Source organism: Platalea leucorodia (assembly GCF_965183815.1).
Source record: "Platalea leucorodia genome assembly, contig: HAP1_HAP1_SCAFFOLD_649, whole genome shotgun sequence".
Taxonomy (NCBI): domain Eukaryota; kingdom Metazoa; phylum Chordata; class Aves; order Pelecaniformes; family Threskiornithidae; genus Platalea; species Platalea leucorodia.
Genome location: NW_028120990.1, coordinates 2639 through 18034, shown reverse-complemented (window position 1 = coordinate 18034; position 15396 = coordinate 2639). Strand labels below are relative to the sequence as shown.

Here is a 15396-nt window from a genome sequence, read left to right as displayed (position 1 = left end):
CTGTGGCGCAGCCCCCCGAGGGCGGCCAGCGCCCCGTCCCCGAGGCGGCCGCAGTGGCTGAGGTCGAGGGAGGCCAGCTGGGGGGCCTGGCGGGCCACCAGCCGCAGGGACGCCTCCGTCACCTCCAGCCCCGCCAGCCGCAGCTCCACCAGGTTGGGCAGGCGCCCGCGGCCCTCGGGGGGGGCTGGGGGGGGGGGGGGGGGGGGGGGTCAAGGGGGGGCGACGGGGACCCAACCGCCTCCCCACCCCCGCGTGCCCCTGGCCCCTGTAACCCCCCGTATCCCCCCGTCCCCTATATCCCCCCCCCATCCCCCGTATCCCCCCGTCCCCTATATCCCCCCCCCGTCCCCCGTATCCCCCCGTCCCCTATATCCCCCCGTATCCCCCCCGTCCCCCGTATCCCCCCATCCCCTATATCCCCCCCCGTCCCCTATATCCCCCCGCATGCCCCCATCCCCTATATCCCCCCCACGTCCCCTATATCCCCCCGTATCCCCCCCTCCCCATACCCCCCATCCCCTATATCCCCCCCCCGTCCCCTATATCCTCCCGTATCCCACCCGTCCCCATACCCCATGTCCCCTATATCCTCCGTATCCCACCTGTCCCCATACCCCATGTCCCCTATATCCCCCCCACGTCCCCTATATCCCCCTGTGTCCCCCCATCCCCTATATCGCCCCCACGTCCCCTATATCCCCCCCATCCCCTATATCCCCCCGTATCCCCCCCATCCCCATACCCCCCATCCCCTATATCCCCCCCCGTCCCCTATATCCTCCCGTATCCCACCTGTCCCCATACCCCATGTCCCCTATATCCCCCCATCCCCCTATATCCCCCTGTGTCCCCCCATCCCCTATATCGCCCCCACGTCCCCTATATCCCCCCCATCCCCTATATCCCCCCGTATCCCCCCCATCCCCTATATCCCCCCCCGTCCCCATACCCCCCATCCCCTATACCCCCCCGTCCCCTATATCCCCTCCATCCCCTATATCCCCCCATCCCCTATATCCCCCCATAGCCCCCACGTCCCCATACCCCCAAGTCCCCTACGTGTCCCATACCCCCCCATCCCCTATATCCCCCCATATCCCCGTCCCCATACCCCCCACCTCCCCCCGTTCCCTATATCCCCCCCGTCCCCTATATCCCCCCGTATCCCCATGTCTCCATACCCCCCACATCCCCCCATACCCCCCCCATCCCCTATATCCCCCCCATCCCCTATATCCCCCCGTATCCCCATGTCCCCACATCCCCCATACCCCCCACATCCCCCATACCCCCTCCATCCCCTATACCCCCCCATCCCCTATATCCCCCCGTATCCCCATGCCCCCATACCCCCCACATCCCCCATACCCCCCCCATCCCCTATATCCCCCCGTATCCCCATGCCCCCATACCCCCCCCGTCCCCTATACCCCCCCGTCCCCTATATCCCCCCGTATCCCCATGCCCCCACACCCCCCCGCCCCCCCGCCCCGCTGACCGTGGCGGGCGTCGGGGGGCAGCAGCAGCTCCCGCAGGTGGGCGTCGGAGAGGTCGGGCACCCAGCGCAGGTCGAGCAGGCGCAGGGAGGCCAGGCTGGCGGTGCCCAGCGCCGACACCGCGCCCCACGAGCACCCACTCAGCACCAGCTCCCGCAGCCCTGCGGCGCCCGTCAGCGCGGCGCCCGCACCCCAAAACCCCCCGAACCCACCCCAAAACCCCGCTGCTATAGGGGACCGGGCACCCACCGACCCCCGCAGCGCCCCAAAACCCCCCGCACCCACCCCAAAACCCCACCTCTAGAGGGGACGGGCACCCACCGACCCCCGCAGCGCCCCAAAACCCCCCACACCCACCCCAAAACCCCACCTCTAGAGGGGACGGGCACCCACCGACCCCCGCAGCGCCCCAAAACCCCCCACACCCCCCCAAAACCCCACCTCTAGAGGGGACGGGCACCCACTGACCTCCACAGCACCCCAAAACCCCCCACACCCACCCCAAAACCCCGCTGCTATAGGGGACGGGCACCCACCGCGACCCCCACAGCGCCCCAAAACCCCCCACACCCACCCCAAAACCCCACCTCTAGAGGGGACGGGCACCCACCGACCCCCACAGCACCCCAAAACCCCCCACACCCCCCCCAAAACCCCACCTCTAGAGGGGACGGGCACCCACCGACCCCCACAGCGCCCCAAAACCCCCCAAATCCACCCCAAAACCCCGCTGCTATAGGGGACGGGCACCCACCGACCCCCACAGCGCCCCCAAAACCCCCCAAACCCCCCCAAAACCCCACCTCTAGAGGGGACGGCACCCACCGACCCCCACAGCGCCCCAAAACCCCCCGCACCCACCCCAAAACCCCGCTGCTATAGGGGACGGGCACCCACTGACCTCCACAGCGCCCCAAAACCCCCCACACCCCCCCCAAAACCTAAAGGGAGCCTGGGGGACCCCCAAACCCCTATAGGGCACCCAGGAGCCCCCCCAAACCCCTGTAAGGACCCCACCCCCCATAGGGGACCCCCAAACCCAGCCCCCGGGGTCCCACCCAGCCCCAGGGGGTTTGGGGGTGCCGGGGGGGGGGATTTGGGGGTGCCGGGGGGAGATTTGGGGGTGCCGGGGGGGGGTTTGGGGGTGCCGGGGGGGGGATTTGGGGGTGCCGGGGGGGGGATTTGGGGGTGCCGGGGGGGGTTTGGGGTGCCAGGGGATTTGGGGTGCCGGGGGGGGATTTGGGGGGTGCCGGGGGGGGATTTGGGGGTGCCGGGGGGGGGTTTGGGGGGGTGCCGGGGGGGGTTTGGGGGTGCCGGGGGGGGGATTTGGGGGTGCCGGGGGGGGTTTGGGGGGCCACCCACCCTGGAGGCGGCTGACGAGCCAGGAGAGCTGCTTGCGGGAGATGCCGGTCCAGCTGAGGTCCAGGCTGGCGGGCTGGCGGCGCACGACGCCGCTGAGCATGGGCGGCGTGATGGCGGCGCGGCGGCTCAGGTCGATGCGCGTCCACAGCCGCCGGTCGCAGCACCTGCGCCAGGGCCCCCAGTCAGCCCCCAGTGCCCCCAGTCAGCCCCAGTGGGACCAGTCAGCCCCCAGTGCCCCCAGTCAGCCCCAGTGCCCCCAGTCAGCCCCAGTGCCCCCAGCATGGGCGGCGTGATGGCGGCGCGGCGGCTCAGGTCGATGCGCGTCCACAGCCGCCGGTCGCAGCACCTGCGCCAGGGCCACCAGTCAGCCCCCAGTGGGACCAGTCAGCCCCAGTGCCCCCAGTCAGCCCCAGTGCCCCCCAGTCAGCCCCAGTGCCCCCAGCATGGGCGGCGTGATGGCGGCGCGGCGGCTCAGGTCGATGCGCGTCCACAGCCGCCGGTCGCAGCACCTGCGCCAGGGCCACCAGTCAGCCCCAGTGCCCCCAGTCAGCCCCCAGTGCCCCCAGTCAGCCCCAGTGCCCCCAGTCAGCCCCAGTGCCCCAGCATGGGCGGCGTGATGGCGGCGCGGCGGCTCAGGTCGATGCGCGTCCACAGCCGCCGGTCGCAGCACCTGCGCCAGGGCCCCCAGTCAGCCCCAGTGCCCCCAGTCAGCCCAGTGCCCCCAGTCAGCCCCAGTAGGACCAGTCAGCCCCCAGTGCCCCCAGTCAGCCCCAGTGCCCCCAGTCAGCCCCAGTGCCCCCAGCATGGGCGGCGTGATGGCGGCGCGGCGGCTCAGGTCGATGCGCGTCCACAGCCGCCGGTCGCAGCACCTGCGCCAGGGCCACCAGTCAGCCCCAGTGGGACCAGTCAGCCCCAGTGCCCCCAGTCAGCCCCCAGTGGGACCAGTCAGCCCCCAGTGCCGCCAGTCAGCCCCCCAACGGGACCAGTCAGCCCCAGTACCACCAGTCAGCCCCAGTGCCGCCAGTCAGCCCCAGTGGGACCAGTCAGCCCCCAGTGCCGCCAGTCAGCCCCAGTGCCGCCAGTCAGCCCCCAGTGGGACCAGTCAGCCCCCAGTGCCGCCAGTCAGCCCCAGTGCCACCAGTCAGCCCCAGTGGGACCAGTCAGCCCCCAGTGCCGCCAGTCAGCCCAGTGGGACCAGTCAGCCCCAGTGCCGCCAGTCAGCCCCCAGTGCCGCCAGTCAGCCCCAGTGCCACCAGTCAGCCCCAGTGGGACCAGTCAGCCCCCAGTGCCGCCAGTCAGCCCCAGTGCCGCCAGTCAGCCCCCAGTGGGACCAGTCAGCCCCCAGTGGGACCAGTCAGCCCCCAGTGCCGCCAGTCAGCCCCAGTGGGACCAGTCAGCCCCCAGTGGGACCAGTCAGCCCCAGTGGGACCAGTCAGCCCCCAGTGCCCCCAGTCAGCCCCCAGTGGGACCAGTCAGCCCCCAGTGCCGCCAGTCAGCCCCCCAACGGGACCAGTCATCAGCCCCCAGTGGGACCAGTCAGCCCCAGTGCGCCCCGTCAGCCCCCAGTGACAGCGGTGACCCCCCCAGTGACACCACTGACCCCCACAGTGCTCCCAGTAAGGCCCAGTGGGACCAGTGACCCCCCCAGTGACCCCAAGGGCCCCCACCATGCTCCTAACGACATTCCCAGTGCTCCCAGTAAGCCATCCGTAACCTCAGTGACCCTCCCAGTGCTCCCAGTAACCCCCAGTGGGACCAGCGACCCCCCCAGTGACACCACAGACCCCCACCATGCTCCTAACAACATTCCCAGTGCTCCCAGTAAGCCCCCAGTAAGCACAGTGACCCCCCCCAGTGCTCCCAGTAATCCCCAGTAACCCCCCCACTGCTCCCAGTAACCCCCCAGACCTGCCAACTGTTTCCAGTAAACTCTGATACACCAAACAAAGCTCCCAGTAACACCCCCCAGCGCTCCCAGTAACACCCAATACTGCCAATACTACTTTCAGTACGCTCCCAGTACACTCCCAGTACTCCCAGTAACCCCACGGCGTTTTCAAACGCTGCAAGGAACCCATCCCACTGCTTCCAGTTGCTCCCAGTAACAGCTCCCAGTGACGCAAAGTCCTTCCAATAACACCGCAACGATCCCAGTAACGCCCCAGTAACATCCCAGTACTGCCGATAACGCTCCCAGTAACCCCCCGCCGCTTCCCAGTAACACCACAACGCCTCTAAATGGTTCCAGTATAGATCGTAGCTCTCCCAGTGCCCCTCCCAGCACTCCCAGTCCCTCCCAGTTGCCCCAGTTGGCCCTACCAGCGGCTCCAGGTGCGGCAGACGCGCATGCAGACGCAGAGCTCGCGGGACGAGAGGTCCAGCAAGACCCCCAGAACCCCCAGAACCCCTCCCAGTCCTCCCAGTACGGCCCCCACTCCTCCCAGCACGGCCCCTAGCCGCCCTCCCAGCGCTCCCAGTGCCCCCCAGTTGCCCCAGCGGGCCCTACCAGCGGCTCCAGGTGCGGCAGACGCGCATGCAGACGCAGAGCTCGCGGGACGAGAGGTGCAGCAAGACCCCCAGAACCCCTCCCAGTCCTCCCAGTACGGCCCCCACTCCTCCCAGCACGGCCCCTAGCCGCCCTCCCAGCGCTCCCAGTCCCTCCCAGTTGCCCCAGTTGGCCCTACCAGCGGCTCCAGGTGCGGCAGACGCGCATGCAGACGCAGAGCTCGCGGGAGGAGAGGTGCAGGAAGACCCCCAGCCAGACGTCGCGCTGCATGACGTGGGCGGCCCCGCTGTCCAGCGGCAGGCGGTCGGGGTCGGGGCTGGCGGGGGGGGGGCCTCACCACGTGCCGCTCCAGGGGGGCGGGGGGCCGGGGGGGGGAGGGCACCAGGGGCCACGCCCGCAGCCGCCGCGTCCCCCCGCCGCTCGCCGCGACCCCCCCGGGTCCCCCCCGGCGGCCGGGCGGGGGCTCGGCGGCGGCGGGGGCGGCCCCGTTGTGCGGGCGGCCTCCTTCCTCCTCCTCCTCCTCCTCCTCCTCCTCCTCCTCCTCCTCCTCGTCCTCCTCCTCCTCGGGGGCCGGGGGGCTGAAGGGCGGGGGGGGGCTGCCCCCCGAGTCGGAGCCGGAGCTGGAGCTGGAGCTGGAGCTGGCGCCGGCCGGGACGCGCTCCAGGAGGCGGCACATCTGGCGGAAGCGCTCCAGGCGCTCCCGCTGCCGCGTCCGGCCCTGCGGCACCCCCGTCAGCGGGGGGGCGGCGCGGGGACGGCCCCCCGCCGCCCTGGGGACAGCCCTGGGGACAGCCCTGGGGACAGGGGGACGCCCCTGGGGACAGGGGGACAGCCCTGGGGACAGCCCTGGGATCATGGGGACACCCCCGGGGACGTGGGGACACCCCTGGGGATGTGAGGACATCCCTGGGGACACCCCTGGGATCATGAGAACATCCCTGGGATCATGGGGACATCCCTGGGGACATCCCTGGGGACGTGGGGACATCCCTGGGATCATGAGGACATCCCTTGGGACAGCCCTGGCGATGTGGGGACACCCCTGGGGACATCCCTGGGGATGTGGGGACACCCCTGGGATCATGGGGACACCCCTGGGGATGTGGGGACACCCCTGGGATCATGGGGACACCCCTGGGGATGTGGGGACACCCCTGGGATCGTGGGGACAGCCCTGGGGACAGGGGGACAGCCCTGGGGACATCCCTGGGGATGTGACGACATCCCTGGGATCATGGGGACACCCCTGAGGACAGCCCTGGGGACAGGGGGACATCCCTGGGGACACCCCTGGGATCATGGGGACACCCCTGAGGACATCCCTGGGGACACCCCTGGGATCATAGGGACACCCCTGAGGACAGCCCTGGGGACATCGGGACACCCCTGGGGACGTCCCTAGGGACAGGGGGACAGCCCTGGGGACGTGGGGACGCCCCTGGGATCACGGGGACACCCCTGGGGACAGCCCTGGGGACAGGGGGACGCCCCTGGGGTCATGGGGACACCCCTGGGGACAGCCCTGGGGATGTGGGGACAATCCCTAGGGACCACCTTGGGGACACGGGGGGGCCCTGGGGCCACCAAGGGGACACTGGGGACAACCTTGGGGGCCCTGGGGACACGGGGGGGGACCCTGGGGACCACCCTGGGGACACTGGGGACCACCTTGGGGACCCTGGGGGGGCCCTGGGGACACCAAGGGGACCCTGGGGACCACCCTGGGGACACGGGGGGGCCCTGGGGACACGGGGGGGCCCTGGGGACCAATCTGGGGACAACCTTGGGGACATGGGGGGGGCCCTGGGGACATGGGGGGGGCCTGGGGACCACCCTGGGGACATGGGGGGGCCCTGGGGACACGGGGGGGCCCTGGGGACACCCCCAAGCCCCCGGGGATGAGTGAGGGGACAGCGGGGTGACACGGGGGGGGGGGGTCTCACCTCCGGGTCGGGGGGGCCGGGGGCGGGGGCCGGCCCCCCGGGGGGCTGCAGCTCGGGGGGGGCCCCCCACGTCGCCCCGTCCGCCGCCTCCGCCTGGGGGGGAGGGGGGGGGGACACCCTCAGCGCCCGGACGCCGGGGTCCCGGGGGGGGGACCCCCACCCTGGGCGGGGGAGGGGGCGAAGGGGGGGCCCCCTCACCTTCTTTTTGGGGTCCGGCTCCCGCTTGCGTTTCGGGGGGGCCCCCTCGGGGGGGGGCGGCCCCGCTTTGCGCTTGGGGGGGGGCTCGTCCGTCAGCTTCCAGCGCACCCCCCCCTCCTCCCCCTCCTCCGCCCGGCGCTTCGGGCCCCCCTCCCCCGCGTCCTGGGGGGGGGGGGGGGCAGCATCAGGGACCCCCCAAAACCCAGGGGCCCCCCCAAACCCCCCCCAACCCCCCTCAAAAATCCCAAACCCCCCCAAAGTCCCAGAACCCCCAAAATCCCCCCCCCCCCAAAACTCCCCAGACCCCCCCAAACTCTGGGGATCCCCCCCAAATCCCAGGCCCCCCCCCCCAAATCTCTGGGCCCCCCCAAATCTCAGGGGACCCCCCCAAAAAGCCTCAGGGACCCCCAAAACCTGAAGCCCCCCCCCCCCATCCCAGGGACCCCGTAAAGCCCCAGTGCCCCCTCCCCACCCCGCAGCCCCTGGGCCCCCCCCCCCCCAACACCCCAGGGCCCCCCCCAAAATCTCCAGGACCCCCCCAAAAAGCCCCAGGGACTCCCCAAAACCTGAAGGACCCCCCCCCCCCAAACCCCACGATCCCCCTCCCACCCCGGGGCCCCCCCCAAACCCCTGTGGACCCCCCCAAAAAAACCCCAAGGACCCCCCCAAAAACCCCCAGGGACCCCCCAAAACCCCCAGGGACCCCCCCAAAAAGCGGGGGGTGCCCCCCTACCTTGGCGCTGCGCCCCTCCCGCTTGCACTTGGGGCACTCCCAGCAGTTGGGGATCTCGGGGTTGATCACCGCCTCCGCGCGCCCCATCTGCGAGGGGGGGGGGGGGTAAAAATTTGGGGGGGGTCCCCACCATCCTGGGGGCGCCCCCCGAAAAGCGCGGGGTCCCCAAAACGTAAAAGGGGACCCCAAAACGAGGCGGGAGGCGGGCGTTTGGGGGAGAACGCGTGGTTTTAGAGGGGGTGTGAGGTCTGCGGGGGGCCCGGGCGCCCCCCCCCCCCCCCCCAGGGCCCCCCAAAAGCGGGGGGCGCCCCCCACCTGGAGGCAGCGGGGGTGGACGATCTCGCCGCAGAGGGTGCACTCCATCAGCGACAGCTCCAGCCTCTCCTCGGGGCCGGCGGCCGCCTCCTCCCGGCCGGCCTCCCCGCAGGCCCGGCACACCGCCGTGTGCGGCAGCACCGGCTGCGCGCCCGTTAGCCGCCGCCGCCGCCGCCGCCGGGACCCCCGAGCCCCCCGCGCCCCCCCGCCCCGGGGCTCCGAGGGCACCCCAGGGGGCCCAAACCACCCCAAGGGGCCCCAAACCACCCCACCATCACCCAAAATCACCCCAAAGGCCCACAAATCACCCCAAGGGGCCCCAAAATCACTATAGGGGCTCCCAAAATCACCCCAGGGTCACCAAAATCACCCCGGGGGCCCCAAAATCACTATAGGGGCTCCCCAAAATCACCCCAGGGTCACCAAAATCACCCCGGGGGCCCCAAAATCACTATAGGGGCTCCCCAAAGTCACCCCAGGGGGCCCCAAACCACCCCAAGGGGCCCCAAACCACCCCACCATCACCCAAAATCACCCCAAAGGCCCACAAATCACCCCAAGGGGCCCCAAAATCACTATAGGGGCTCCCCAAAGTCACCCCAGGGGGCCCCAAACCACCCCAGGGGGCCCAAAACCACCCCACCGTTGCCCAAAACCACCCCAAGGGGCCCCAAAATCACACCGGGGGCCCCAAAATCACTATAGGGGCTCCCCAAAATCACCCCAGGGTACCCAAAATCACCCCGGGGGCCCCAAAATCACTATAGCGGCTCCCCAAAGTCACCCCAGGGGGCCCCAAACCACCCCAGGGATCCCTAAAACCGCCCCGCCATCACCCAAAATCACCCCAAGGGGCCCCAAAATCACTATAGACGCTCCCCAAAATCACCCCAGGGTACCCAAAATCCACCCCAAAGGCCCACGAATCACCCCAAGGGGCCCCAAAACCACCCCAGGGGTCCCCAAAATCACCCCACCGTCGCCCAAAATCACCCCAGGGGGCCCCAAAATCACCCCAGGGGCCCAAATCACCCCAAGAGGCCCCAAAATCACTATAGAGGCTCCCCAAAATCACCCCAGGGGGCCCCAAATCACCCCAGGGATCCCCAAAACCACCCCACCATCACCCAAAATCACCCCAGGGGGCCCCAATATCACTATAGGGGCTCCCCAAAATCACCCCAGGGGGCCCCAAAACCACCCCAGGGATCCCCAAATCACCTCAAGGCTCCCCAAAACCACCCCAGGGTACCCAAAATCATCCCAAAGGCCCACGAATCACCCCAAGGGGCCCCAAAACCACCCCAGGGGGCCCCAAAATCACCCCACCGTCGCCCAAAACCACCCCAAGGGGCCCCAAAACCACCCCAGGGGGCCCCAAAATCACCCCACCGTCGCCCAAAATCACCCCAGGGGGCCCCAAAATCACCCCAGGGGCCCAAATCACCCCAAGAGGCCCCAAAATCACTATAGAGGCTCCCCAAAATCACCGCAGGGGGCCCCAAAACCACCCCGGGGGCCCCCATGCCACCTCAGGGGGCCCCAAAACCACCCCAGGGGTCCCCAAAACCCCCCCAAACCACCCCAGAGCCCCCCCAAACCACCCCAGACACCCCCAGAGCCCCCCGAAACCCCCCCCAAACCACCCCAGAGCCCCCCGAAACCCCCCCAAACCACCCCAGAGCCCCCCCAAACCACCCCAGACACCCCCAGAGCCCCCCCAAACCACCCCAGACACCCCCAGAGCCCCCCCAACCCTCCCCCAAACCACCCCAGAGCCCCCCCAAACCACCCCAGACACCCCCAGAGCCCCCCCAAACCCCCCCCCGCCCCGTTCCGGGGGTCCCCTCACCGCGGTGCACTGGCGCAGCAGGCAGGACTGCTTCATGCGTCCCGGCCCCCCGAATTTCTTCATGTCCCGGCAGAAGTGGCACTCGCCGCACTCGGAGCGCAGGCAGGCCCGGCACCTCCGGCACCGCGTCCGGCGCCGCCGAGCTCCTGCCCCCGCCCCGCGGCTCCGCATTGGCCCCCGCTCCCCGCCTACGCCGGCCTGCGGACCCCCGGGGCCGGGGGGGGACGAGGGGACCGCGGGGGGATTGGGGACAGCGGGGGGACGAGGGGACCATGGGGACAGCGGGGGGATTGGGGACAGCGGGGGGATTGGGGACCACAGGGACAGCGGGGGGATTGGGAACAGCGGGGGGACGAGGGGACCACAGGGACAGCGGGGGGATTGGGGACAGCGGGGGGATTGGGGACAGCGGGGGGACGAGGGGACCACAGGGACAGTGGGGGGATTGGGGACAGCGGGGGGATTGGGGATAGCGGGGGGACGAGGGGACCACAGGGACAGTGGGGGGATTGGGGACAGCAGGGGGATTGGGGATAGCGGGGGGACGAGGGGACCACAGGGACAGCGGGGGGATTGGGGACAGCGGGGGGATTGGGGATAGCGGGGGGACGAGGGGACCACAGGGACAGTGGGGGGATTGGGGACAGCAGGGGGATTGGGGATAGCGGGGGGACGAGGGGACCACAGGGACAGCGGGGGGATTGGGGACAGCGGGGGGACGAGGGGACCATGGGGACAGCGGGGGGATTGGGGACAGCGGGGGGATTGGGGACCACAGGGACAGCGGGGGGATTGGGGACAGCGGGGGGACAAGGGGACCACAGGGACAGCGGGGGGATTGGGGACAGCGGGGACGGGGGGGGGGGGATGACGGGACCACGGGGACAGCGGGGGGGATCGAGGACATCGTGGGGACGAGGGGACAGCGGGGGGATCGGGGACAGTGGGGGGACGAGGGGACCACAGGGGCAGTGGGGGGATCGGGGACAACATGGGGACGAGGGGACCGTGGGGACAGCGGGGGGACGAGGGGACAGCGCAGGGACAGCGGGGGGATCAGGGACATCGTGGGGACGAGGGGACCATGGGGACAGCGAGGGGATTGGGGACAGCGGGGGGATTGGGGACAGCGGGGACGGGGGGGGGACGACGGGACCACGGGGACAGCGGGGGGGATCGAGGACATCGTGGGGGACGAGGGGACAGCGGGGGGATCGGGGACAGCGGGAGGACGAGGGGACCACAGGGGCAGTGGGGGGATCGGGGACAACATGGGGACGAGGGGACCGTGGGGACAGCGGGGGGACGAGGGGACCACGGGGACAGCAGGGGGATTGGGGACAGGGGGGGGACAAGGGGACCACGGGGGCAGTGGGGGGACGAGGGGACCACGGGGACAGCGGGGGGATTGGGGACGGGGGGGGACAAGGGGACCACGGGGGCAGTGGGGGGACGAGGGGACAGCGGGGACAGCGGGGGGATTGGGGACAGCGTGGGGACAACGACAGCGTGGGGATCGGGGACATCGCGGGGAGCAGAGCGACGTGGGAATCGCGGACGCCGTGGGGACGAGGACAGCGTGGGGACACGGAGGGGACCAGGGCCACGCGGGCGGCGTGGGGACGTCAGGAGGAGCGGGACGGCGCGGGGGACGCGGGGACATCGGCGGCACCGAGGGCGGCGCGGGGACGGAGAGGGGACGCCGAGGGTCCGAGGGACGGCGTGGGGACGCGATGGGCACCGTGGGGACCAAGGGGACGTCGTGGGGACCGTGGGGACATCATGGGGACCGTGGGGACATCACAAGAGCCGAGGGGACATCGAGGGGACATCGTGGGGACGCGATGGGCACCGTGGGGACGTCGCAAGGACCGAGGGCACATCATGGGGACATCGTGGGGACCGAGGGGACATCATCGGGACACCATGGGGACGTCGCAAGGACCAAGGGGACGTCGTGGGGACCATGGGGACATCACAAGAGCCAAGGGGACGTCATCGGGACATCGTGGGGACGATGGGGACGGAGAGGGGACGCCGAGGGGACATCGAGGGGACATCGAGGGGACCATGGAGATGCCACAAGAGCCAAGGGGACGTCGTCGGGACGTCATGGGGACCGTGGGGACATCGTGGGGACGGAGAGTGGATGCCGAGGGGACATCGTCAGGACCGTGGAGATGTCGCAAGGACCAAGGGGACATCGTGGGGACGTCACAAGAGCCGAGGGGACATCGTGGGGACGTCGCAAGGACCAAGGGGACGCCGTCGGGACGTGGTGGTGACCATGGGGACGGAGAGGGGACGCCGAGGGGACATCGTCGGGACATCATGGGGACCGTGGGGACGTCGCAAGGGCCGAGGGGACATCGTGGGGATGTCACAAGAACCAAGGGGACGTCGTCGGGACGTCGTGGGGACCGTGGGGATGTAACAAGGACCGTGGGGACATCGTGGGGACGCCGAGGGGACATCGTCGGGCCCGTGGGGACGTCGCAAGGACCGAGGGGACATCGTGCGGACGTCACAGAGATCAAGGGGACATCGTCAGGACACCGTGGGGACCGTGGGGACGTCGCAAGGGCCGAGGGGACGTCGTGGGGACATCGTGGGGACCGTGGGGACGTCGCAAGGACCAAAGGGACATCGTCAGGACATCATGGTGACCATGGGGACGGAGAGGGGACGCCGAGGGGACATCGTGGGGACCGTGGGGACGTCGCAAGGACCAAAGGGACATCGTGGGGACGTCGTGGGGACACCAAGGATGTCACGAGCACCGAGGGGACCCCAGAGAGCAGCGGGGGGGAGGGGGGGGGGGGGCAGCGCGAGGGGACACCGTGAGCACCGTGGGGACGTCGTGGACCCCGTGGGGACACCGCAGGGACGTCGCGAGCGTCGTGGGGGGGGTCACGGACCCCGTGGGGCCGTCGTGGGGACCGTGGGGACGCCGTGATGACACCGTGGGCACCGTGATGACACCGTGGGCACCGTGGGGACGCCGTGGGGACACCGTGGGCACCGTGGGAGGAAGAAGAGAGACACGGACGCCCCGTCAGCGCCACGGCCGGGGCCACCGGGGGGGGTGGCGGCCCCCGGGTACACACACACACACACACGGGGCCCCCCCCCGCCCCTCCCCCCGCCCCCGGTACGGGCCTCACCTGCAGCCGCGCCGTGGGGCCGGGAGCGGCGCCATCCCCGGGGCCGCGGGGCCGCTGGCGGGGCGGGGGCGGGGGCAGGGCCGGGCCGGGAGGAGGAGGAGGAGGAGGGGAGGGGGCGGCGGGAGAGGAAGGGGGGGAGGGAGGCCCCGCCGGGCCGCCGCCGCCCCCCCCCCCCCCCCCCCCCCTCCCCGGGGCCCCGGGAGCGGCGGCGGCGGCGGGCGGGGAGGGAGGGGGGGAAGGGGGGGGGGGTCGGGGGGGGTCTCCCCCCCTCCCCCCGGGCGGCGGAGGAGAGGAGGGGGAGGGGAGCGGCCCCCCCGCACCCCCCGGGGCGCGGACGGGGCCGGCGGCGGCGGCGGCGGCGGCGGGTGGGAACGGGCGGGCGGCGGAGCGGCCTGCGCCCTCCCCCGTCCGCCCCCGCCGCCCACGCAAAATGGCGGCGGCGGCGCGGGGGATGACGGGAGGCGTAGTCCCCGCGCGCGACGGAGCCAATCAGGACGCGCCGTTCGGCGCGCCACGCCCCCTTCCCCGCCCAATCAGCGCGCCGGAAGGACTCCCCTCCCCGGCGGAAGGCGAACCATAGAGTCGCGGAACGGGTTAAAGCTATGGAGACGCGCGGTCCTCCAAGGCGGCCGGAGCGGCCCCGTGTGGTTTGAACCGGAAGCGGCTTTTTGGAGGCCCCCCCCACTCCCTCCCCGCCACAACCGCGGCGCTTCCGGCGGCCGGGCCCGGCGGCCGCTGGGCGAACGGGGGGGCCGGGGGGCGTATGGGGGGGGCCCCGCCGCGGGTGAGTGGGGTCTGGGGGCGGGGGATGCTCGGGGGGGTCCCCGGTGCGGATACGGGGGGGCTGAGGGCGATGGGGGGGTCCCCGGTGCCGATACGGGGGGGCTGAGGGCGATGGGGGGGTCCCCGGTGCGGATGGGGGGGGGGCTGAGGGCGATGGGGGGGTCCCCGGTGCGGATGGGGGGGGGGCTGAGGGCGATGGGGGGGTCCCCGGTGCCGATACGGGGGGGCTGAGGGCGATGGGGGGGTCCCCGGTGCCGATACGGGGGGGCTGAGGGCGATGGGGGGGTCCCCGGTGCCGATAAGGGGGGGCTGAGGGCGATGGGGGGGTCCCCGGTGCGGATGGGGGGGGGGCTGAGGGCGATGGGGGGGTCCCCGGTGCGGATGGGGGGGGGGCTGAGGGCGATGGGGGGGTCCCCGGTGCGGATGGGGGGGGGGCTGAGGGCGATGGGGGGGTCCCCGGTGCGGATACGGGGGGGCTGAGGGCGATGGGGGGGTCCCCGGTGCCGATACGGGGGGGCTGAGGGCGATGGGGGGGCCCCGTCTCACCCTCTCCCCCCCCCAGGGCTGGGGGCTGACGGTGCCGGGGGCCCCGCGATGGAGGAGTGGGGGGCGCTGGGCGAACCCCCCCGGGAGCTGCAGCGGGACGCCGGCCCCCCGGGTAAGGGCTGGGGAGCGTGGGGGGGGGGTCCCTGAGCACCCTGGGGGGGTCTTTTAGCCCATGGGGGGGTCCCTGAGCCTTTTGGGGGGTCCTTCAGCTCGTGGAGGGGTCCTCTGAGCACCCTGGGGGGGTCCCTGAGGTCATGGGGGGACCCAGAGAGGGGACATGGGGACAGACAGGGGGACATGGGGACGGACAGAGAGGGGACGCGGGGACGGACAGAGAGGGGACATGGGGATGGACAGGGGGACGCAGGGACAGAGGGAGGGACATGGATGGGGAGGGGGGGACGGAGAGGGGGACCTGGGGACGGACAGAGAGGGGACACGGGGACGGACAGGGGGATGCGGGGATGGACAGGGGGACATGGCAGGGACGCAAGGACA

The 15396-nt window shown here is 71.6% G+C and overlaps 1 protein-coding gene across 1 annotated transcript; it reads right to left on the bottom strand.

Annotated features, from left to right (window-relative positions):
• Positions 1-5: 5 nt before the first annotated feature.
• On the bottom strand, positions 6-13656 carry FBXL19 (F-box and leucine rich repeat protein 19; the record flags this gene model as incomplete). Its single annotated transcript, XM_082339279.1, is given in 11 exon segments — positions 6-184; positions 1499-1657; positions 2859-3022; positions 5543-5694; positions 5696-6082; positions 7308-7400; positions 7506-7667; positions 8239-8325; positions 8554-8697; positions 10406-10603; positions 13570-13656. Coding segments are annotated over 10 exon segments (1698 nt in total), but the record flags the coding sequence as incomplete, so codon positions are not given.
• Positions 13657-15396: the final 1740 nt, after the last annotated feature.